The sequence below is a fragment of the Xiphophorus couchianus genome, chromosome 23, assembly GCF_001444195.1.
Source record: "Xiphophorus couchianus chromosome 23, X_couchianus-1.0, whole genome shotgun sequence".
In the NCBI taxonomy this organism is placed as follows: Eukaryota; Metazoa; Chordata; class Actinopteri; order Cyprinodontiformes; family Poeciliidae; genus Xiphophorus; species Xiphophorus couchianus.
The window spans coordinates 4,756,785-4,781,191 of record NC_040250.1 but is presented as its reverse complement, the minus strand read 5'-3'; the positions used below and the strand labels follow the sequence as shown (position 1 = coordinate 4,781,191).

At 36.4% G+C, this 24,407-nt stretch overlaps 2 protein-coding genes across 4 annotated transcripts; both read left to right on the top strand.

The window, feature by feature from the left end:
• The first annotated feature begins 492 nt into the window (after positions 1-492).
• LOC114139299 (leptin receptor overlapping transcript-like 1) lies at positions 493-7,299 on the top strand. The gene is made up of 4 exons (XM_028009156.1): positions 493-618; positions 1,080-1,155; positions 2,856-3,042; positions 4,121-7,299. The coding sequence occupies exons 1-4, from the start codon at positions 603-605 to the stop codon at positions 4,235-4,237; spliced, it is 396 nt and encodes a 131-aa protein (XP_027864957.1). The 5' UTR covers positions 493-602; the 3' UTR covers positions 4,238-7,299.
• A 1,863-nt stretch (positions 7,300-9,162) lies between these two features.
• LOC114139298 (shootin-1) lies at positions 9,163-21,883 on the top strand. Of its 3 annotated transcripts, none has more exons than XM_028009154.1 (8): positions 9,163-9,661; positions 10,430-10,584; positions 11,471-11,685; positions 14,275-14,362; positions 15,573-15,685; positions 17,550-17,702; positions 17,793-17,880; positions 21,694-21,883. In XM_028009154.1, exons 1-8 carry the CDS (start codon positions 9,571-9,573, stop codon positions 21,730-21,732), a joined length of 942 nt encoding a protein of 313 aa, XP_027864955.1. In that variant the 5' UTR covers positions 9,163-9,570; the 3' UTR covers positions 21,733-21,883. The 3 variants fall into 3 exon arrangements, with proteins under 3 accessions (XP_027864955.1, XP_027864954.1, XP_027864956.1); XM_028009153.1 differs by having other exon boundaries at positions 9,166-9,661; positions 10,427-10,584; XM_028009155.1 differs by having other exon boundaries at positions 9,172-9,661; positions 10,427-10,584; positions 11,483-11,685.
• The last annotated feature ends 2,524 nt before the right edge of the window (positions 21,884-24,407 follow it).

The following is a 24,407-nucleotide window of genomic DNA, read 5'->3' as shown; positions in this document are numbered from 1 at the left end:
GCTGGCATATCATATCATATTAAAGTTTGTAGTCACAATGTAGAAAAAAATATGAATAAGAACAAAAGGTAAATATTTTTTCAACAGATTGTATAATTAGTGAATTCCAGTCAAATGTGGGTGTTTGTACTTTTAAAGTGCTTTAAAAAATTACAGTCATTCAGTGAAGCTACTCAAGTAAAAATAAAAAGTACAGTGGAGTTAAACTACTGCTAAAAGTATTTTCTCCCCAAAGTTACGCACGTAAATGTAACTAGTTACCCACTAGCTATGTGTAATAATATATTTGTATTTATTGTATATTAAATTTAAGATGCGTGAAATACATAAGATAAATGTGTAACCGTGGACTTAAGTGTGCTAATGAACCTTGCTTGATTGAATATTTCTAAAAAAAAAAAAAGTGTAATTAAGTTTAAGAATAAAGAGGTCGATCCGCTAGTTTTCATGTGAAAATGTAAAATTCCGATTGTAGCAGTAACACGCGAAAGCCCCATATTCGGAACTCCTCATCCGTAGAGGAGGGAGGAAGGGGGAGGAGAAGAAGAGGGGGTACTGTTATCATCCGTCAGGGCAGTGTGTCGAGCTTTTGTCCAGGAGAAATGGCCGGGATCAAAGGTATAAAAAACGTCCCAGCTCTCCTTGACGATTCCTTTTTATTTAAGTGGAAGCGGCTTTAAAATGCGCAGGAGAAGAGTGGTGCGTTTAAAACACCCATCCAGCTAACGGAGGGTGTATATTAGCAACGGTTCCGCCGTTCACTGAATCTAGCTGAATCACCCGCAGTGTTTTGAAGCGTCTGTTTTCCAGCTTCCACGGTTATTGATGTGTAGTAAATAACGTGTAACATCGCAGTTAATGTCTCTCTTGTTAGCCCGTGTTTTCCCCTGAGCTGCTCTTGTTGCTAATTTCGTTGCTCGGATTAACGGCTGTTGTTAGCCAGCAGCTCCCAATAGCACGACAAGCGGTTCCACGTGAAATCAGCCGGACCATCACTCGATAAAAGCCTCGGTCCTCAGCCGGTTCTGTGGTGTCACTATGATGCTAACTGAGTCTGAAATTCTCTGTTTCTTTTACAGCTCTCATCAGCCTCTCCTTCGGAGGGGCCATCGGCCTCATGTTCCTCATGCTTGGATGTGCCCTACCAGTATATGAGTGAGTACAACCATCACACACTGTGTTAGGGTGTGTGGGAATCAATGTGTGATCCCAGTGCAGCCTTTAATGAGGGTCAGGGTTCAGCCTGGAAAAGTATTGATTTTGTTAGGGTGACCAGATTTTGATTTCCAAATAAAGTAGTAACAGTCCTGAAAACACTTCAATCATACTCTGTTTACTTAATTAGACTTTTGATTGTTGCATATTTAAAGTGTTCCTTCTGTATGTGGTTAGAAGGGATAGTTCATTACATTTCATAAGTCACCAAGTGCAAAAGTCACTTTAAGATATCCTGATATAAATGATAATAGAAACAATGTATTAGAAAAGTAATACGTAGCAATAGGTAACTTTTTCAGTTATACTCGACAAAAATTACTCACAAAATTTTTTTTATCTGTAATAATATGATATCACAAAGTCAGTCAATCAATTCAATAGATGAACTCTCACTCAGTCGTTTTATAGTTTGTGTGTAAATGCCCTCCGGATGCCCCGGACAGAATGAGGACATTTAGTCTCGAAATTTTGATTTCACATTTTCCACGTCTGAATGAATATATTTATGTCCAGACTATTCACTATTCCATTGTCTAAAAGTTTTGTCCTTCCTTTATACATTTCTCCCTCCATTAAATCCTTTCTTGTTTCCTTCCTATAGTCCTACTTTTCTTCCTTCTTTGTGTCCTCTTAATTCTTCCTTTCTCATGTCTCCGTTCTTTACGCCCTTATAACATTTCTTCTTTCCTTTCTCTCTTCCTCATGGCCTTACTTCTGTCCCTCCTTTTGTTTTTCCTTTAGTTTTCAGTCTGTCTTCTTTCTTTCCTTTGTGCATTCTTTCAGTCTTTCTCCTGTCCTGTCTGCCGTCGTTGTTTCTTTTTTGTCTTTTCCATATCTTACTTGTGTTCTTCATTCTTTCCTTCATTGTGTCCTTTTATTCATCACTTGTCCTCCTTAATTTCTGTCTCCTTTTTGATTCTTTTTCTTCTTTTATTTGTTTTTCCCATTGTTTCTACCTTTATTCCTTTCTTGTTCTGCTTCCCTTCTTTCTGTCCTTTTTTATTTCCTTCCTTCTGTCTATCGGTCCTTCCCTATCTTTTGTCCTTTTTTTCTAATCCTCTCTTCTTTCATTCTGGTTTTTGCTGTGCTATATGTAAAGTCTGCACACTCTGGAAACATGTGCCACAAACTAATTATGAATGTTGATATTTTATATTTTAAAGTGATCATAGAGGACTAAAAAGTCTCAAAAATTGAGTTTACAGGAAAAATGGGCAGAAACCCTGGAGGTTGCAGTTCCAAGGACAGATCACAGAACACATTTTAAAATATGTTCCTGCAATAAAGAATTTACTGCAGATCTGTGCAATATTATCAATAGACGCACATCCCAGTAATTCAATCTGTCTGCTGTTTGCTAGAGAATAATAATAAAAAGCCTTTCTCTCTTCATCTAGCAGTAGTAGAAGGTTGGACTTGAGGATTTTCAACAAACTGTCCTGACATGAACTGGATAGCAAACCATGTACACAAATCATGTACTGATGAAACTCTTAACAACACTTCAGTTCTTAACAGAGGAAGTTAAAATATTCTAATAAGGGAAAAATATTGGTAATTCAATCCCTGACCTACACCACCACAGCATGTGTGTATTTATGTCGCCTTCATTTGTCCCGCTTCCTTTTTTTATGCAGCAAATACTGGCCTTTGTTCCTCCTCTTCTTCTATATCCTCTCGCCCATCCCTTACTGCATCTCACGGCGGGTGGTTGATGACACAGACTCCGCTAGCAACGCCTGCAAAGAGCTGGCCATCTTCCTCACAACGGGCATCGTCATCTCAGCCTTTGGCCTGCCCATCGTCTTTGCTAGAGCTGAAGTGGTAAGTCATGGAGACTTGGTTGTTACTAAATGTTTTCATGTTGGTTTTCTTCCAGAGATAAACCTTAGCGGTGACCTATTGTGCTTCTTTGATAATGGGCTACACAAAACATGTTCATTACATTTTTTGTACAAAATCACTCTTTGATAGTGAGATTTCAGTCTGTTCAGTTTTGTCTATTTCTTAAGGATTTTATTTGATACAAAGTACTGCAAAACAGTAAAGTGGAAAGAAAATGGTTCTCAGAATAATTTTAAAGGTAACCTATTATGCTTTCTTAAACAGGTTAGGATTAGTCTATGGGCTATAAAAACGTGTTCATTAAATTTTTTGCACAAAATCATTCTTAGATAATATAATTTTAGTCTGTTCAGTTCTACAAATCTATAGTTCCTTTCAGAATGAGCTATAAATGGCATCTTGTCACTTTAAAATCAAATACACTGCTGCTGGCCACGCCCCCAACTCAACATTTACACTTGCACATAAAAATGGATCCAAACAGATACGCAATTATACAACCGTGCATCTTTGAAAAGCAGAAGTAGAGCCTCCTGCACAACCAATAAGAATGTAACAAGTTGTTTCTGCATGGTAGGTCAACAGCAAATCACTTGTTTGTACGGAGCCTACAGCAGTAAAACCAGCTGACCAAATGTGCTGGAGCTCAGCTTGGGTTTCTAGGTAACCGGCTGGGTTTTGCTGGGGTTACTGTGCAGTACCTGCTGATTTGTGACGTTATATTCTGAAGGTTTTTGAAACGGCTCATTTTCCAGACACCAAAAAACATAAACTTATTACCAAAAACAAAAACCATCTGGGTGTCATTTAAGTGCTTGAAATGTTTATAGAAGCAGTAGAAACCCAAACGGAAGCATAAAACCCTCCGAACTTTAGTTCAGGTAGGCACTCCTCTCATTAAAGTATTGGCAAAAAATACCTGGGTGTTTTTTTGTAACCCAAATGGAAGTACAAAAATGTGCAAAAGGTGAATTTTGCATAATAGGTCCCTTTAAATGTTTCTGTTTATTCGCTCTGCTGGTCTGACCTGAGTTGTGAATGCGCTGGTTTTTTGCAGATCGCCTGGGGGGCGTGCGCGCTCGTGTTAACAGGTAATGTAGTCATCTTCGGGACCATCCTGGGCTTCTTCCTGGTCTTCGGCTCCAACGACGACTTCAGTTGGCAGCAGTGGTAAAACGGCCAAATGAAGGAGAGCGGCAGGGGAAGGGGGACCTTAGTCTGAACTGTTTTTATTAGCATTACAATTATTATTATAGTATTACTGTTTGGTTGTTGTTGTTATTCATATGATGACCACCCATCCATAGACTTACACCAGACCAGTGCAATACTTTGTTTTATTTTTAAATTGCCTGCTTTATGTTGAACTGACACAAGAAAGATGGAAAATGCTGACTTGTACTATGATTTTATTTTTTAAATTTTGTTTTAGGTTTTGTTCTCAAATAACGACAAGATTTCTTGTCGTTATTTGACCTACTGCTTAAGTCATAAAGAACAACATGGCAAGTTGCCGTTGGTATTAAAGGGTGACATTTTGCTAAAATAGCGCAGATTTTGACATCTTCTGTAAATGTAAAGTGACCTACATTGCTCTTCGACACTTGGTGAGAACCTGACTGTTAGGGCAGGAATCAATAATGAGCGTCTTTTGAAGAAGTCATATGTGGCTTTTCCTTTTCACTTGGGTTCAGGCTTGTATCTCTGCAAACAGATGTTCTCTCCTTCATTTGGCTCAGACACCAAGGAAAAAAACAATACTCTTTTATCTAATTGTCATGGAAAAACATTTCAGAGGATTGTTTTAATGCAATATGCAGGCATCAGCAGATATTCAGTACTGGCATTAAAAGATAAAATAACTACTAACAATGTATTTTCCCTCATAATAAACGTTATGCTCGCAAACACACTCATTACTTTTTAAATTTGCTTTGAAAGTCAACAGAAACTTAACGTTTCATACTGCCTGTAAAATATGATTACATATGACATTTAAACCTTTTTTTGATTAGTAAATAACACCAGGAGAAAACAGCAGGCTGGCACGCACCCAGACATCAGATTTTATTACCATCTTACTTAGCATCCATTTGCTCTGATTATACCCTGTGTGAGACATCTACACTGTAACGCCCAGAAAGCAAGAAAAACCTTGCTTTTTTCAGCAGCTAGCTTAGCTTCAGGACAGCAGCGCTGTTAGAAAAATCACATAAACGGCGCCTAATTATCATTAACAGCCTTTAAACTTTGCAATTTGACTCCTTAATCGTATCAATGAACCTGCATATGTGTTAATTAAGCACATTTGCTCCGTTTCCAGGGTAAAAACTCCAGCGCATTCACTGCTTTAACTCTGGAGGTTGTCTCTGAGGTCTACGACATTTTGCTCTAGCATGCAGCTTGAGGCCGTTAAACTGCTTTAGGATCTAAACGTGGAGTTAAGCTGCAGCCTGAATGCAGCTCTTCTCTGAGGGGAAGGTTTAGATCTTCAGGTTGCATCGTTTATTTACGTTTTCTCCATTATGTGTCGAGCCCTGATGGTGCCTCTTCCTCTGGCAGATTCCCAGACATATTATCTCACAATCACAGTTTGTTCTTCAGACTTAATACTGTTGTATTATTTATTGTAATGTTTTTCGTAGCAACTCAAAATCACCAAATTACCACAAAAGACAGACAATGTATGGAGGAGTTTCTGTTAAATAATACAATTTTTAATTCCTCGGACCCCAACTTGACACTTCATATAGTGAAGATTAAACAAGCTATAAAAAGGGCTGAATGATTTTAATGGTTACCAACATAATAGATCTGTCAGCGGATTTTAATTATTCTTTCTAAAAATTCTAAACTGATCAGAAATTCTGAATTAGTTATCAGACTCGGAGATTTATATAGAACTAGTTAAAACAGCACAAAATCTAAAAACTGTAAAGATAAATAACAGTGTTCATCCTGAGGGAATAAAATTATAGCTTTTGTTTCTTATTCTGGGCAGAATGCTTTTTATGCATGCTGTCTGAAAAATATGAGATGGATGTGCTGCAGAAGTATAAAATACCTTTATTCCTGTTCTTTCAGCCTCCAGTATAATAACTAATTCCTCTGTTCTTGCAGAGAATGTATTGGTTTTTAGATCACCTCATTTTGTCAGTAGATATAAAAACTGTAGCTGCATTTTTCCACTGTCTCTCTCTTCAGGGCTTTATTTGCTTTCTAAAAAGACAGGGTTACATATTTTCTTGAGGTTAAATCTTTAGTCATTCAGTTAAAAGTACATTTTAGCAACCAATCCACTTTGCTCAGATCAAATTAAGAACATGAGTTTGTTTTACGTCATTTTTTTTTGTTTTTTTTTACTAGAGTTGATCTGGATTTTATTGACTGATACCAGTTTTTTGTTTTCTTTTGTTCCAAACTGCCAATTCAGGTTTTTGTTGTAAGGACTGTAAAACTTAAATGTGTAAATTTGAATTTAATAATGAAAAACTTTCATTGATAAACTTTTTACTAAATTAAAAACAAAGCGCATCAACAACCCAGATGTTCACTGATGCATTTACAGATCCGTAAAATTGGGATTTTTGATACATTCAGTGAAGGCCAGGACTAATCAACCAGTTTCAATCAAAACTAGATGCCACATGGTATTTAGCTTTTACAGAAATCAAAATATGATTGACCAAAAACATTTAGCCTCCATTTTCAGAACTGCTAATTAAAATGTATTGCTTTTTTCTCTGTTTTTTTACACGACCCGATCAAAGGCATTGATCATATTAAAAGCTTAACTTCACACAATCTTAATAGTTTCTGTTAAAAACATTGAATAAAAAAAGCTGCTACTGACTTTTATGTGACTATAACAATGTTTGGTTGTATGCAAGTCCATCTGCAGGATGACCTCCAGAGGTGTGAACATCTGTATGTTTCCAGTTTTAAGCTCAATAAGTTAAATGTTCTCAAGTTCATTTTGTTTCATAGTCTGCTGTGAAAGCCCTTTGATGTGACAGAGGCTGGTGTGAAGCTCTGGGATGGGTTTCTGTGTTTTTCTGTTTGTTTCTGTTGCTCATGATGATGAGAGGATATTGTATTTATTTATTTTGTCGAATGAACGCTCAGTTCCTTTTTTTTTTATCTACAACACTTGTGTTGAAAGAACGACGGTCTGCATGGTGATTTCCTTTTTTTTCTCCTTTTTTTATTTTTAATAAATGCCATTTTTGAACATCCGCTCTGTTGAATGACTAATAATGCGTCCAACTTTGCAGCATTTATTACTAAGTAATCTGAAAATCCGACTAAATATACCATCACACAAGATTTCAGATGCGCTACATTCACTCACATTTTGTGACATTACAAGCTATAAGCATTTGAGGAAAAGTTCTGATTTGATCAGCCTTTAATGGAATCTTAAGGGAAAAAGTGATTACCGGTAGTTTTACTCATATAGACACAGAAACTGGATAGCTGGCTAGTTTTCATGCTCTACTAACCACAGAGTGCTTTCCATATCTTACCAGAGTTTATTACTTCATTTAGAGGGATAGATTAGAGATTTCTTATTGTTTCAAAGCTTCTTATGTCAGAAATAATTTCTAAATCGCTACAGACACTTTAGAGCTGAGACAGCCAGTGGCATTTGAGACAGGTGTGTTGGAGCCATTAGATCAATGATATTAAGCTGCACGTTCACAGAGTAAATTGGCAATTATATTAAAAAGCCTATTAATTTCACTCAAAAAGATACATGACAGTGAAACGTAAGTAATAATGAAGTTAAGTTTCTCATTGAATGAGTTTTGTCTCCCTCTACAGGCAGGAAATAGGAATTACATCAGGCATTCAGCGTCTTAAATCAACATATTTCATTCTTTCCAGACACTTTAAATTTTAAGTTATTGTGATTTCATACATTTGTTAAACTTCATCAAACCAAAACTAAATTATGACTGCAAATCCAAAACCTAACTACTCATGTAAATTGAAATAATGAACTTTTTGTGCTGGTAAATTTAGTTTCACAATGTTTTATGCTACAGCCTATACGCAGAGATTCACAGTTATGCAGCTTTATCAATAAATAGAAAGATATTGCAAAGTTTGTGAACTTCACAAAAGAAAATTAAGAAATGTAGGGCCCAAAAGCATCACATTCCAGCAAATACATAAGTTGTCTAATAAATATTTATAGATTTCATGTTAAAATGTTCCAACAAATAAAAAATAAACAATGTCCATAACCTCTTAAACACATGTATGTAAAAAGTGTATGTAATATGTGATCTTCATATGTTAAAATCAGGTATTATTTCAGTATTTGTTTTATTCATATTTTCTGTGACTCAAGATTTTGCCCCTCGAAATTATGTGTTTTGTAAAAAATAATACACCTTTAAATAATTATGCATGGGGTTATTACTTTACTACAGGTTTTATTTATTGTTTTTATATTATATTAAATTTTTCAGGGAATTTAAATGTTATGTTTTTCTTATCTTTAAGCCATAAATCAACAAAATGAACATAAATAACCACTTTAAGAATTTATCTATGATTTATGAGTTTCTCTTAATTACTGAGAAAAAATACTTTTCTATGCGATTCAGTATTCAGCCTGCCTGCAATCCACAATAACCTCAAATGACGACCATTAATCTTGAATAAAAACTTATTTTTTGTCCACAGACTACAAAAAAGTATAGAAAAATAAAACATTTATCATTATAAATATCATTATTTTTTTAAAACTTATTTTCAATGGACTGATCAGGATTTTCTCTGTGTTTTCTCAGAAAAATCCAAAATCTCCACATTTTCTCACTATAATGACCCGGTGTTGAAGTGAATAAGTGCCAGAAGGTTAAACCATTCCTAGAAATGTTCTCCCCGACTGCAGATAACAAGGATTCACGTCACAGAGACATATTTTAGTGGCAGTAAGGTATGAAATATTTACATCAGGGCTTGAATTATAGCAAAACATCTGCTGCTAAAATGGTGAAAAAAGAAACAAATCTCGACATATGCAGGAAGGTGCAAATGTTTACCTGTAATACATTTTTACATTTTTTTTCAGTGTATGTTTAGTTTTTTTTTGTTAAATCCCATATCATGACGCTCTGACCTGAGGCTGCAGCTTTCAAACCTGCTGCTAGACACAACTTGCCCGACTCTTTCAGCCCTTTCTCTGCCCGGGGCAACAGTTTCTCCACAGATTTGCATGTAGCATCGAATCACGTCTATAATTGTAGGATTGAAACAAGTGACGGTGTGGCTTTCTCGTGATTCAAGCATTAACGGAGACAAAACACAGCGTTTGCAGCAACCCGTCCGCTGCAGGTACGAGCTTCTTTTAAGAGCTGTGAGGGAGTTAAACATTGCTGGAAATGTGCACACCGTGTCCTTCCTGACCACGCGGCACACCCACATCTCGCAACCCGAAAGGATCAGAATGGGAGAGTTTTAGATCTGGAGCAGTCGGGAACGGACAGACAAGCAATGAAGAGGTTTTTCAGAGCCCAGAGGGACGAGGACTACAGTCAGATCCAGTACCTGACCGCCAAATGCACCCGCCTGGCTCATGACAAGGGTAAGTCATGCAGGTCAAGACTTTCAGATGAAAACTGCCTACTTAGTTTCCTCAATGTAAAGTGTAGAATGCAAAAATACAAAATCTTACCACGTATTTTTAGTCGAGTTTCTATTGCAAATATCTTAGTACACTTGAAATAAAGCACACAAACTTACAAGTAACTTTTCAGCAATAGGAGCTTATTTTAACTCAATAATTCCTTAATATTGGTGGAAAAGCACTTGTAGATTTTTTTCACTAAGCGAGATAATCTGTACTTTTTCATCAATAGTGAGAGATTATTTACTTAAAACATATATAGCTGAAAAGCTGTTTTTTCCCCCCCTTTATTTAAGCAGGTAAACCCCCCGCTGAGATCCAGATCCCATTTTCAGAAATTTGCAACACACTACAATCTGATAACACAAATTAAGAAGTTTAAAACAAATTACAGTTTTAAATGAAGAACATTTTCTAGGAATGTTAGAAATGTTTACCTGTACATTTTTTTTGTTGTTGCTAACCTTTCAGGGAATTCCTCTTCCTCAATAAGCATGTGGCGACTGTGGATTACACTGAATCAAGCGTCTTATTTTTTCACATTTACGTCTACATCTCACATTTCATCATAATAAAATGTCAGTCTCTTTGTAAAATGCCTTGAAAAGCAACAAACTTGCCTTGTCTTGTCTTGAGCTACTTTTTAAGAACAATAAAGTTGCTTACTTGCAGAATCTTTCGCTGTGTTAAACTGACTGTGGTTTTGTCTTTCTTTGGCTGCAGCAGTGCTGGAAAGAGAATTTCTGGTGTCCAGAGAGAAGGAGAGGAAGCTGCAGAATGAACTGGAAGCTGTGACCTCTCGTCTCCTGCAGCAGGAGCAGCTGAACCTTGAGCTCAGGATAAACCAGGACCGGCTCATCTGCAGGATCCGTCAGCAGCAGGTGGACTCATGAAGTTCTAGATGATGCAGCATTCATTTTAAACCTTCATACCAAATATTGCCCTGATTTTTAAGTTTGTTTGGGGGGTCTTTGCTCTTATTGAAGCCCAAACTTGTGATCAAGTTACAATAAAAGTCTAGATGAACTTTAAGAAAAACTTATTAATTGAAGAAAATATTCATTCACTCTACCTGTATTTTTAGAGATATTTAGTCTCCTTCACACTTGTTGGCATCCCTGGTAAAAAATTACAGAACAAGGTGGCTGTTTTTTCTTGAATATGTGAACAGATCATCTGAAAACTTCATTTTGAGTTTAATTAGGTTATCTGTGTCTAATATTAAAGTTAATCTTATGATCTAAAACATATAAGTATGACAAAAAAAGATGAAACTGAAGAAATCAGCTTTTTTTTTCAATGAAATTAGCAACAACGTTAATTAAAAGTTCCTTATAAAGAAATTTTCTCACTGTTTTAAGCATAAATCTTTCTTTGAATTTTATAATTGAATTTTATTTTTATTTCATTTTATCACAGTAGATTAGGATGTTAATGCAGTAAAATCTTACAGTTTTGGTCTCATTATTTCAAATATCCGTAACATTCTACAAAGCATCAAAGTTTGCACTAAATACATAGAAAATTCTTGTGAAGAAGTCATGCAGAAAAAACAAAATCTTTTACTTTGGAAAGTGTGACTATAACATTCTAAACAAACTCTACATCATGTTGAGGCGTGTCCCATTCAGTTAGACTTTAAGGTTCTTCTATGCCACTTGTTTAATTAGTTGTGATGATATTTTAGTGAAATCTCAAAGTCTCCACTGAATCTCAATTAAATCTGCTGAATACGCTGCAGGAATGAGTGTTACTCATGTCCTTCAGTGTCTCCTGCAGATCTTGGTGGACGTCCTGCAGCAACGGATGGTCCTGCTGGCAGAGGAGAGTCGTCGGGATGTGGAGCTGCTGCAGCAGGTCAACTTAGAGTTGGTGTGTCTGCAAAGCTCCGAGGTGCAGCTGGAGGGCCTGGTGGAGGAGCTGCATGCTGAGGCCCAGCGTCGAGCAGCGCTGTCAGACAGACTGCATGCAGAGCTGCGCAGGTAGACGCATTTCAGCTCCGTTTGCTTCTGAAATTTGGTTGTAAGCACAGGTAAGCTTAGGGTGCATTCACACCAGCCTAGTTTAGTCTGTTTTAACCGAACTCTGGTTCGTTTGTCTAGAAATACCAGTTTGTTTGGGGAAGTGTCAATGCACAACCAAACTCTGATGCGGACCAAAAAAGCAAACTTTGGTCAGCCTAAAAACCGAGGTCTGTGTTCGGTTACAGCAGTTCAAATGCATATGTGAACACCAAGCAGGCCGGAGACCTCTCCAAAAGCAGGAAATGGACACAGCGCAGGGCATTCTGGGTAAATACAACTAAATCGAGAGTAATGACTCGTGGTCTTCTGCCAAAGACAAAAGAGAAATCCTACAATCTCTAAAATCTGACACTACTCCATTTTTGTTTACATTTTGCAAAAAAAGAAGTTACGCTCAAGTCTTCTTCTGACATTTTTGTGTTGTTTCCTTCAGAGGTTGTTGGTGCAGCGCCGCCACAGGCGAGGAGATGAACAGGTTTTTCAAAGAGTTTGGTTGGTTTGACAGTGCAGTGTCAAAGTGAACCACAGCAGCTGGTTCAAACGTCCCCAGTTAGTACTTCTGTACTAACAGGGATGATGAAAACACCCTTAATCACCTTTAATCTGCTCTATAATCACTTTTACACCAGAGTTTATTACAGGAGAGCTAAGAGAAGATAAAGCTGCTATTTTGTTTTTAGAAAAGTAAATTTGGCTCTCTTTTATATATTCTCCAGTACTTCATCATTTTGTTACTGTTCATCCAAATATTGAATTTTCACAGCTTGATTCCAGCACATTCCTGTGTGTCTCTCCAGCTGTTTTAACTAAACAAGATCAAACAGCTGGAGAAAAACGCATCCACTTAGTGAAAACTGAAACTGAATCAAGCTGTAAATCAGCTACCCTAAAAAACTACAGGCTTTAAAACACTCTTTAATTTTCAAATAAATTAAAACAAACTATAAAATGTAAAATTGTCAGATAAAATGGCTGTCATTTGCTTTGTCTAATTAAGTCCTGCAGTTTGATTTGTGTCACATTTTTTTCATAGCATGATATTTTTGGGAATACAGATGAAAGAGACACTATCATCTGCAAAAGGTTTAATGTTTAGATTTATTTTTGCTTTTAATGATGCATTGTGATTCTTAAATCCCTAGCTGGAGCGTGTTATTCCCAGACTGTGGGTGTCATAGGCATTCAGACACTGTCAGAAATGTGTTTGCAACTCTTTGCAGTTTCTGACTTGTCTTTCTTACCTTTTTTATTTTATTTAACCAGAAATCAGTATCTCAGTATCTCTATATAGTGCAGTATCTCTCCTGCCAGGAAGTTCTGGTCAAGAATTTTATGTAGAAGTAATCTGATTAAAAACACAACAAACATTAATTAAAAACCTTGTTTGATGTCAAGATGTTGAGGCTTTAGTTTGACCTCAGGATTTGTTTTTGTTTTTTTTTTAGTTCAACCTCAGGCTGCTTTGCTTACGCCTTCTTTGCTGCCTCATGTTGAACTCTAATGCTGCTCCTGTAAGAGTTTATTCAGCAGCCTTTCAGCATTTATTCTTAATTCTGAAAACAAACTGTTCATCCCTGGTTTTCAAATGCCTTTGATGTGATCGGTAATGATATCCAACAGGAATGGAGAGACCACATGTTTTGATACAAATGTTCAATTCTTTGTTTTCTTCTCTATGGGGGATCCAACAGTACCTAACTTAAAGTTGAAGAACTGCTTTCTGATCACAGTGGTTTTGTTCTTTTATCTGATTTGGTTGGATCATCTTTATTCAAGTTGAAAACCAGACTGCAGGTTTAAAAAAACCTTCAGAAAAACTAGGATTAGAAAATAAATCAATAACTACATAAGTCACAGTAGATATGTGATCGATATCCAAAGATAATACATTTCATACAATATTCAATTATTTCAATGAACACTGATCAAGAACTGCACAGCATTCTGGGAGATGTAGGCAGAGGACAGGCTTTAGCTGCTCAACCTTTCACGGCTAGCGAACTAAGGTTGGTGGAATCAACTAACTCACTCACTCTGGTTACCTAGCAACAACCTTTTGAGTAACATGTAGCAATTTAAGGGTTCACCACTGTGCCTCATACCTGCTTAAAAACTAAAAAAACAATGGCGTGGAATGAAAACGAGGTTACGCCACCAGTATTTCAGATATTTAAAACAAAAAACAAATAAATAATTATCAACGTCGATTGATATGAAACGATTTTATTATAATATGTTTTGCAGACATATTGTCCAGCCCTAAGAAAAACATTTTGGACTTCTTACACTCTCCGTTGTCACCTTTCTTATTGATTTACTTGACTTTAAATAAAAATAGTAATAAAAACCTGCAACTGTTAATAAACTTCAGTTCACGTAATACTGTTTTTATGTTTCATCAAATTCTGCTAGCTCCTAGCTATTGAACATTAGCAGTGTGTATGTTAAATTTAATTTATTTTTTCATTGTATTTAACTGAAAACAAGAAGCTTCGGTACCATAGCTGAAAAACAAATATATCTGTGTTTTGTGGTTGTCATGAGCAGTAAGCTGGTGCAGCTGAAGGAGCTGCAGGAAACCAACGATTGTCTGACAGAAGAGCTGAAGGACCTCCGCAAAACTCATCTGGAGGAGGTGAGATCCTTTCTGTATATCTTTCTAAACAGTGAGGTTTTTCCCCCAAAAAAGTCTTTATCTTTGGAAACAAAATCTAAAGAAATGATTCTTAGAGGAAGACTAGGAGTCTTTACACACTGCAAAAACATGAAACCCTACCAAGTATTTTTAATCTAATTTCTAGTGCAGATATTTTAGTACAGTTGAAATAAGACTAAACTAGCTTACAAGTGACACAAAGTTAATAATTTCTTAAAACAGAACTAGGCCCACTGCCAGATATTTCACTTATAACAAGATTTTCCCTGAAATAATCTGTCAATGGAACAAATACTTTTCAAAATTAATACTAAGAAATTATTAACTTAAAACCACCTGATGTATCTTAAAAGTTACTTGTAAGTTAGTTTTGTCTTCAAGTGCACTGATATTCTCTCTAGAAACTAAACACTAAACTAAACTAACATTTTGTATTTTTGCAGTGCATTGAGTTTCAATAGTTTACTGTATAAACAAAGCCACGTTTTGTGAAAAGAAAATCTTGGATTATCAATGTGGGAGTTGCAATGCCATTCTTGCCCTGCAGATGTCAGAACAGGGACACGTTATTCAACATGAAACAATCAGAAATTAGCAGAATAACAATTTTTCAGTTAATTTAGACTGTTTTATGGAGGAAGTAATTCTAATGAAACCTGTATGCTCAGGACTCAAATTTATACCACAGACATATATTTAAAAAAAAAAAAGTCAACTTACCAGACTTTACTGGTGTTGGGTTTGCTTTAGTGCATCTGTATATTTGTGGAGCATGAAGATTTATGGTTTTTGTTATTTACTGTGAGCTTCAAAGACCGGCCCCATGTTGGCCTCGGCTGCAACCAGTCCATCAAGCAGCAAACAATCCAGTTATGTAATTAACTTTCCTTTGAGACATCTGCAGATGGCCAGGAGAACAGCGGAGCAGACCGCAGAGTCAGTGAAAACTTAATGAGATCATTTATTAGCAGGGGATCAAGCCAGGGAAATATTGCAAAAGCCCTGGGAATTGAAGATTATGTCAGACTCTGCCGCTCTCACTCATCTTTCTGCATAACAAGTCGTTATTCTAATCTATATTTGCAGTTTGCAATAATCACTGCTTCCTGAGTTTATTGTTTTGATCACATCCTGGTATCAGGGGGAAATAAAAATGATCTCATTTATTTATTTAAAATGTATTTTAAAGGTGAAGGAACTGCAGCAGGAGAATAAAGGGAGCCTGAGTAAGTTGCAGGAGACGGCAGAGCAGTTCGAGTGGCTCTGTCAGCAACAGAAGTACTGGATGCGTTGTGTCAAAAGGTGGGATTGTTTACATGAATAAAACAAACATGGCAACACAATTAAATCCTGCGATTCTCATATTATTTTATGTAAAATTGCTGCCAAAAGCATGATTATTTCCAATATCAGTTCACAAATGTTATATTATTTGTATCTAACGTAAGAAAAAACTGTTGGGCAAACACATGCTTTAGTTTGTTTAAAGACTAGAGGTCTTGACAACACATTATGCTGAAAAAGCACATGCTAACAATGTGCAGATTTAGAGAAGCATTACTGACTAAATCCTTCTATTTCCTTCAGATTGTTATTAATTTCACTGTGTTCCTTCTTAACTTTCCCAAACCTCTGAAAATAAATCCATTCCTCTGAGCTGGGAGTTGGGCAGCGCTCTCCTGGCTAATAAAAGCAGAAACCTGCTGCCTGTAAACAAAATTAATGACAGTGGAGAGAGTAAACCACAACAATGAAGGAGCTGGAGGGAAACAAAGGCGAGTTCATGCGCTTTAAAGGCGCAGTTAAAAAATTGGAATATGTGAAATAAAGATAAAGCTTTACATGTAATTTGTCAAACATTTTTTATAAATATTAAGAGCTTACATAAATTTCTGTGATGTGGTACAATCTTTGGTTTATTGCAAGTTGCAGAAAAACAAGAATGCTAGAACTTTCATGGGACTGAACAGAACCTTAAAGCGCTCTTTCAAATTTTGCTTCTCAAATCTTTCCTGGTACATAGAACTTTGCAGAACCTACAGAACATTTTTCTAGAATTTTGTAGAAAATTCCAGAAGGATTGGGCTGAAGGATTGGGCTTTATTATGAATTGACTTATAATCTCCTACTTTACTGGTACTCCTTTAAGTGACTTGTTTCCAGTGATGTACGGTGACGTGTATGACTGGTGAGGCACAGACTCCACCAAAGTCGGATGTACAAATCCAAAATTTAATATAGAAGCTATATTTTAACCATAACTAATTATATCAGCAAGAAAAGATTAAAGAATATTTAACAAGGTCACATTTTAAAATTTTTTTTCAATGTTTCCCTTGGCAGATTTCTCACTTTTCTGATTAAAATTGAAAATTGTGTGTGATCTTACCTTTATGTCATATGATGTTCATGCACCCATCCTTCTCTACAAATATCTCTGTCATTTTGTTGTTTCTCATTTTCCTTTAATTTTCAAAAATCTGGCAGCCAAAGAGAGCGACGACCCAGAATGGTTTTGCTCCGTCTGTATTTTTCATCCCCGACTGTTTTCATTCTTTTCAATGCATTGAAGAAGAGCACTTGTTGTATCTACACTGCCCCCTATCAGGGAGGCATGGTACTTTCTGTCTCAGCCGCCATTTCACTGCGCATTTATAGCCAATCAGAAAGACTAAATAAGTCGTTCATATTCATTAAATATATCAAACAGACTGTGTAACGTCAACATATGTAGGAAATGTGTAATTAAACAAGTACTTTGGTGCTATAAAGACAGACAGCAATGGACATGCACTAAATGTTTCAACCTGGCCTTGTATTTCAGCAGCCAGTGCGTAAATTCAGTGATTTTGGCCATAAAAATGTTGAAATTACCAATAATAAAATCAATGTATAGACAATTCAAGTGGACTCTCCTCATTGCTAGCATCTATTTTACTTTGCATGGTCTTATTTTTACTTATCAGGATTACAGGTGCCTCATCTGCCGTCCCTGACTGCATGTCACTGCTTGTTTCACCAAAAGCAAATCTACATGGAAAGAAAAAAAAAAGTTATCTATGCATTCGCAAAAGTGACCTTTAACTTTCTGGAAAGTATTGTAAAAGTAGTTAATCTGGTCAGTGACCAAAGATTGGTGGATTTTTTTTGTTTTTGTCTTCCACAGATTCAAAGACTGTCTGATGGAGGAGAGACAAACTCTGCTGCATCAGGTCAGCACTTTGGAGAAGAAGGTTGGGGAACAGAAGAAGAGCTCACATGACGTCAGTTCAACACAAAGTCTTCTGCGCCCTCTAGAGGAAGCAGAGAGGCCTGGCAGGTGGGTGGATATGAATCCACTAAGCCGTTAATAAAAAATGCAATTATTTTTTTCCCTTTAGCCACATCTAAAATCAGTTTTTGTATGCAGTGTAACATCATTGGATGCAGACACGGTGACAGATCTGGGTTCCCAGGTGGAAAACTCAAACATGTTGTATGAGGAGCTCATTGCACAGGTAATCTGAAGATCATACACTGTATCTTTATATCATTTCAGGGACTGATCTTGTTTGATTAACGTGCTGTTATTTTTCTGGGAGAGATTTTTAATCTTTTCATAAGCAAAACAATTTTTCTTAAATGACACAAAACCGAACTCAGCTGCAGTTTCATGGCTTTTTTAAGAGTTAGAGTAAAAACATCTTCAAATAGGCAGAATTTGAGGAAGAAATAGTTGACAACAGTTTATATAGACAATGTTGTGCCTTTCTTCTCTCTATCAAAGCCAGTGAAGTTCACAGATAAAACGAAATAAGTAATATTTACCACTGAAACAAATACAATAAAGCTGAAGTATTCATAATATAATATTTATTTTACTAGTTTATGTTTATCACAAACCGTTAGAAATGATAACATGTTTTCTTCATAGCTTAAAGGTTATCTTAACAGATACACAAGTTGAAGCTTTACTTATTTGAGTCATTTTCTGAGCTTATAAAACAGCTAAAGCATATTGTATTTGTAAATAAATTGAGTAATAATCAAGTAATAAATTGAGTATTAGCCTTTTTTCTGTGGTTGCTTCAACTTGGTTCCTTATTTTCTGGTTAACAGTTGCTGTCATGTTTGAATTCAATTTAGATAAAAAAAATCAGCCTATGACCTCATTTAAATTTGGACTGACAGTAGTTTGTCATATCTGGACCTAATTAGAATAATGATGATTCAAATCAAATCAATAAACTCAACTCGCTAAGACCTAAGACCTAAGACCATCAAAATAGTGAGTTCATTCTGATAGACGTTTTAATTATTCTAAATGTGAGCAAACAGAACTCGGATGACCTGTATGTAAAGACAAACTAAAACACACCATATTTCCACCTAATTTCCAACTATCAATGTTTATAGTTTATGGAGAACGTGCAGCAGCTATTCGTCCTTATAAAACAGGCCAGTCTAATCGTTCCAGATCTTTCAGACTAGTTAAAGTTTCAGGGTTGAACCAGAAATTCAGAACATCATTTTTCACTCAGGGTGATTTCCAGTCCCAAGTGGAGTTGTATTTCTGCCAAAATGCTCTTAAAATGAAAACTTAATAGGCAACAGAGGCCCATAATTGTTTCAGTTTTTTATTTGTCTTTTGTTCATTGTAAAATATTTGAGGGTTCAGTTTAAAAGCTGTTTTGCAATTAAGCCGGAAAAAATAAAGTCCAAGAAACTCTTGCAGGAAGTTTTCACAAATCCTGACAGGATCTCAACACTTCATCCTCCTGCAGGGTTTGATATTCAAAGGAGTTTTCTGACAACTCTGGGAAAAGCCTTCAAATCTTCCTTATGACGGGCTATTACAGAATAAAGTCATAAAATTTACACAAATAAAATCATACGAGAATAAAGTCATACAAAAATCTAATTTAAAAATACTGTAGTGATCCAAAAGGAAATTAAATAAAGACAAAATAATGAGGAATAAAGTTACAATAGTATGAGAATAAAGTCATGATAATAACGGAATAAAGTCAATATATCAAGAATGAAGTCATAATAAGAGAATAAACATATTACCAAAATACAGTAATATTAACAAAATAACAAAACGCGACGCGTTATTCTCAAACAAGTTTTTTCTAGTACCACTATAACTATGTTCTTATAATAATACAACTTTATCCTCAATATACAACTGCTCTCATGCAAGTGTATTCTTGTAAAACTATACCTTATTCTCTAACTATTTCGACTTTATTCTGGTAATATTATCACTTTATTGTCATATGAGTTTATTCTCATAACGTTGCGACTTCATCATGAATTTACTTTATTCTTATACTAGTTTATTTCCATAATACTATGACTTTATTCTTGGTTATATGATTTGTTCAGTGTTTTACCAAATCCTGGATAAGAGAAACCCTGCGATTCTGAACATAATGCTAATGCTCATGGCTTCCAGAGACGTCAGAGACGGCTGATCTTCTCTTAGCATCGGAGTCTCATTGTGCTTTTTCTCTGTCTGTCTGCTGGATGCGCTGGGCCTCCTCCCAGTCCGCTTCCAAAACAGCAAAGAAATGACTAATAATGACTGGAGGAGGCGCTTGCCAAGAGCCTCTGTGCTTCATTCCCCTCACCTCGCTCAGGCTCTGCATTGCATTTCTTAGGATAATTATTCTGATTAAGAGCAGATGATGCAGACTGTTTTCCCCCCCTTTCAATTCCTGCAGAGTTGAACGAGGGCGGAAATTTCTCCGGAGGAGCAGTGACTGTCAAAAACACGGAGGAAACAGCCTCGATAAAACACATTACCAGCTTCGACATGATTTATGGAAACCACAGATTCACATTGTCTGGACATGACAGAAGCCCCTTTCAGACATTTGCTGCTTTATATTAAACTGAACTTGTTGGGGTCATGTTTGAATTACCCCCTGGTGCTTTTCCATAAGATGTCCTCCACATGCAATCACACTTCTTTGGCTCCTGAAAGTGAATATTTTTAAAAACTCCAACCAGGCTAAAGAATTTTGCTGACTCCGACTGTGACAGTTATGTGAGCCCTGATGGTTTTGGTTACCAGTGCCAGATTGTGCAATGCCATCTTTGAGGTCTGCTGTCACAATAAGTCCTGGTCTGGCATGCATGGAGCTCAACTGTGTCTGAGAATTGTCAGGCAGACAGATTTGTTTTAAGTATTAACAGAGCTGTTTGGATGCACTTTTAGGATTAGGACGAGACTCAAGTCATTAGACTGAATCACTTTTCTAAGAACAGCCCAGACGTAGCCTAAAATATATATTTTATGGTTAAGAGGTGCGGTAGGGACGTTTTCTTTGAAAGCACATGCTCATTTGCAGACCCCCTTCCTCCTTTAGAAGAGCCTTAAAGGGGACCTATTATGCAAAATTAAAATTTTGGACATTTTTACACTTCAATTTGGGTTTTTACTGCGTCTAAAAACAGCCCAGGTACTTAAAAACACACCCAACCATTTTTTGCCAATAAGTTCATGTTTTCTGGTGTCTAGAGTTGTTACGTCCCTGCCCCGTTACCTAGCAAACTCACCTGAGCCCAGCCCCGTTACCTAGCAACCCAAGCAAAGCCCAGTCCATTGCCTAGCAACCAAAGCTGAGCTCCAGCACATTTGATCAGCTTGTTTTACTACTGTACAATGGTTTCTGGAAAGGAGAAGTTTTTTTGTTGTTGATTTACCATCCAGAAACCAGTTGCTGCCTGTGCAGGAGGCTCTACTCCTGCTTTTCAAAAATATACGATTGCATAATTGTGCATTTGTTTGCAGCCAAATGAATCAGGAGACTATAATGCATGCCACACTGTCCAGATTTGTATTAGTGAAAAATGAAAACAATGTATCATCTTACTTCTACATAATTATGCATAACATTGATGGTCTCATAAAATCCCCATAAAATACATTGTAGTTTGTAGTTATGTGACAAAATGTAGAATATTTTGAAAGTCGTTGTTGTTAATGTGAATTTTATGGGGTGCTTTCAATGGATTACCCACAATTAATCAGTTTTCTTAAATAATAGTTATTTATTGGGAACTTCTGTTGCATCACCAGTTCATATGAGCCAAAACATTCATGTCAACCACTTTCACTTCCATTTATCTACATCTATGTTGTCTTTCTGAAATATCACTTTAAACACCAGATTAAAACAAATTAAATTAGTCTTAATTTACAGTTTAAACACTGACACTACATACATCATTTATTGGATTTATCTAGCCCAAACATTTTTCCTGGAGGACTTTTATCTTCTGCTCTCATCCTAACTCAGAGTTTATTTTTCTGCCTGTAGGCGGGGAGTCCTATCAGGAGATACCAGGAACCTCCTTGAGGACTAACGCCATCCCATCTTCTCCCTCCTTCCTCAACTCAGTTGTTTTAACTACTGGATGTTTGTGGATTGCCTTCCAGTCTTTGTTTTAAAGAAACCAAATCTGCATTGTTTTCCTTCCAGTATTGTTCACTAAAACCCATTGATTAAGCTCCGGTCCCCTCCCCCTTTATTTTCTTACTGCTGTCCCATATGTGCATCACATGTGCTTAAATTTATCTGGTCACATTTTTCCAGTAATTGTCCATTTTTCAAGACCTTGCAATCAACACTGCTAATAGGAGCACCTGAGAATGTTTTCTTTTGTTGTTTGGCTCGTAAATCCTCAGCTGGCGCACAGAAGACACAAACAAACGCGCTTTTTTTTACCGCACCGAAGCGCCATCAATGGGTTTTGTGTTTCCTTGTCACTCGGCTTTCTCTTGTGAGCAATTATCAGAAAATCTGTAAAGTAATTTGGTTCGGATCAGCAGCGGCTCATGTGTGAACCATCTGATGCACACATGTTAAAAAGGAACAATAAAACTGTGCAAGAAAAAAAAAATATTTCTGATTCATCATAGAGGAAGTCATCAAGTCCTTTAATGTTGGTTGATTTTTGACATTTTTGTATAAATATGAACTAAAACATCATCTGAGGTTGACAAAATTAAGACCATTGACGCTCAAATTAAACAAATATTTATTTTTTGCTGTTTTTGAGAAAGGTGAATACATGATTGTCTACTTTATATTTAAATGGTTGAGTCAACAATCAAAATATATTTTCTTTCCCCATTAATCTATAATTTGCTATATATTAAAAATCTCAGGGGTCAATCTAGTCATACATTACTCAATAACTTAGAGAAAAAATTATCTGAAGATACCGATAGAAACTAATTTACTATTAATAAAGCTAATCTATTTATGCAAACAAAGCCCACTATCTATTTTGGTGTCCTATTTCACCATCAAATATATTTTATTTCACAACTTTTAGCATAATAAAGGCTGTAAGACAGTTTTTAATAATAAATACTACGGAGAAGGTCAAATATGAAAGATGTTTTGAAACCTGGATTATAAAGAAAATATAATCTGTCTGGAAGAAACAGTTCACATTGTTTTCTGTTTCTATGAAGATTTAAAAGGCTTACTGATTTTATTACCACAATCAAAATGGATTGAGCGAAATGAAACTTCTGTATTTGCAAATTTTTGGAATCTTGCTACGCTACATTTAGCACAATTATCGGCCATATTAAACATCAAATTGAATATTTCCATTAAGCAAGACCTCTGACTTTGGACACAAAATAACCTTTTCTACTTTCTTTTTCAAAAAGAAAGCTGTCACTAGCTGCTTTTCCATTGATCAAATAATAATTTGACATTTTCAAAAATAAATTTGAAATTTATGGTTTATGGTTGAAATTTGAAAAAGGAAGCTTAATGGAACCATGTCAATTTTGAAAAGAGTTTTTTGATAAAAGGTTTTGGCACTGGGATGAGGTGTTTTTTTTGTCCATATCGAAATAGGATCACACGGGTCACATGATCCACAACTGGATGTTTTCCACTGGCGCAAACCATGAAGAAGAAGACAACAGGAAATGGTAAGAGGATCATGGCGCAGCATTATTTTTAATGACTTGTTGTGTGGACAGACTTATTCACACGCGACTTTAATTTCATTCCTTATTTAATGGAAACACAGCATATGCAAAATTGTTTTTTCAATGTCATCGGAAGTTTCCATAACAAATGTGTGCAAAAGTTTATACTATAATGGTGTCAAACTTGTCAAATAAGAAATTAAATGAAAATGAAAATCCCCGTTATATCATGAGATATATTCGTCTATCAGCCATCAGAAGAGACGTCGGTGTCTTATTCAGGCATTGGAGCGACAAGCCCCTAATATGTGGGAGTGGCTATGTACGTGACGTTTTGGGAAAATTGTAGTCGAGATTTTACCGAAGAGCTTTCCAATGACACACAACCTTTTATGAACTGTGGGATGTTGTGAGCTGCACGTTATCCGAAAACCCCCCCAAAATTAACCATCGTCCTCATACCACTTCCTGTCGTATTCTGTCGTTTTCGCCAGTAGCAACATCCGGTTGTTGATCACGTGACTTGTTTGCCGCAAAAAGTGTTTCAGTTGCAGTTTTGCCAAATCCATCCATTAGGATACGGCTGAAAAACCATCTCAAGCAACAGCAACAACATTTTATCAAAAAACGCGAGTTTTCTTTCGAAATTGGTGTGTTTCCATTAAGCAAATTTATTTTCATAATTTCAATTTGCACTATTTTATGGCTAATGGAATCGCAGTTACTGTAACTGTCAACATCTGGCAGCATATTGTGCATCATCAGGAGCATAAATATCCCTAAAGATCAACATCAGCATGCTTTAGGGGGCTTGATAGCACTGATGAAAAGAAAACAGGAGTCTGCACATTGGTGCTCATGGTTGGCAGACTTTACAGCTTGTCTGGTCAGAAAGGTGTGTCCCCAGATATGCGGTGGCGCCCCGGACCACAGGGGACACCGGTGGCACCGGCAGCAGCGTGCCCTCTGACTGCGAAGCGCTAAAACAGTCTGACCCAAATGGGCTGTGAAGGTCTGAGGTGTAGTGGGAGATTAACAACGTATGGTGGCTGGAAACGGTGTGTGTTTGCACACAGT

Bases quoted from the DNA above. Each gene is read 5' to 3' on its own strand.
- LOC114139299 (XM_028009156.1), top strand. The intron at 1,156-2,855 runs GTGAGTACAACC...TTTTTTATGCAG, and splicing joins TGTGCCCTACCAGTATATGA to CAAATACTGGCCTTTGTTCC. The intron at 3,043-4,120 runs GTAAGTCATGGA...GGTTTTTTGCAG, and splicing joins TCTTTGCTAGAGCTGAAGTG to ATCGCCTGGGGGGCGTGCGC.
- LOC114139298 (XM_028009153.1), top strand. From the start codon at position 9,571: ATGAAGAGGTTTTTCAGAGCCCAGAGGGACGAGGACTACAGTCAGATC. The intron at 9,662-10,426 runs GTAAGTCATGCA...CTTTGGCTGCAG, and splicing joins CCGCCTGGCTCATGACAAGG to CAGTGCTGGAAAGAGAATTT. The intron at 14,363-15,572 runs GTGAGATCCTTT...TGTATTTTAAAG, and splicing joins GCAAAACTCATCTGGAGGAG to GTGAAGGAACTGCAGCAGGA.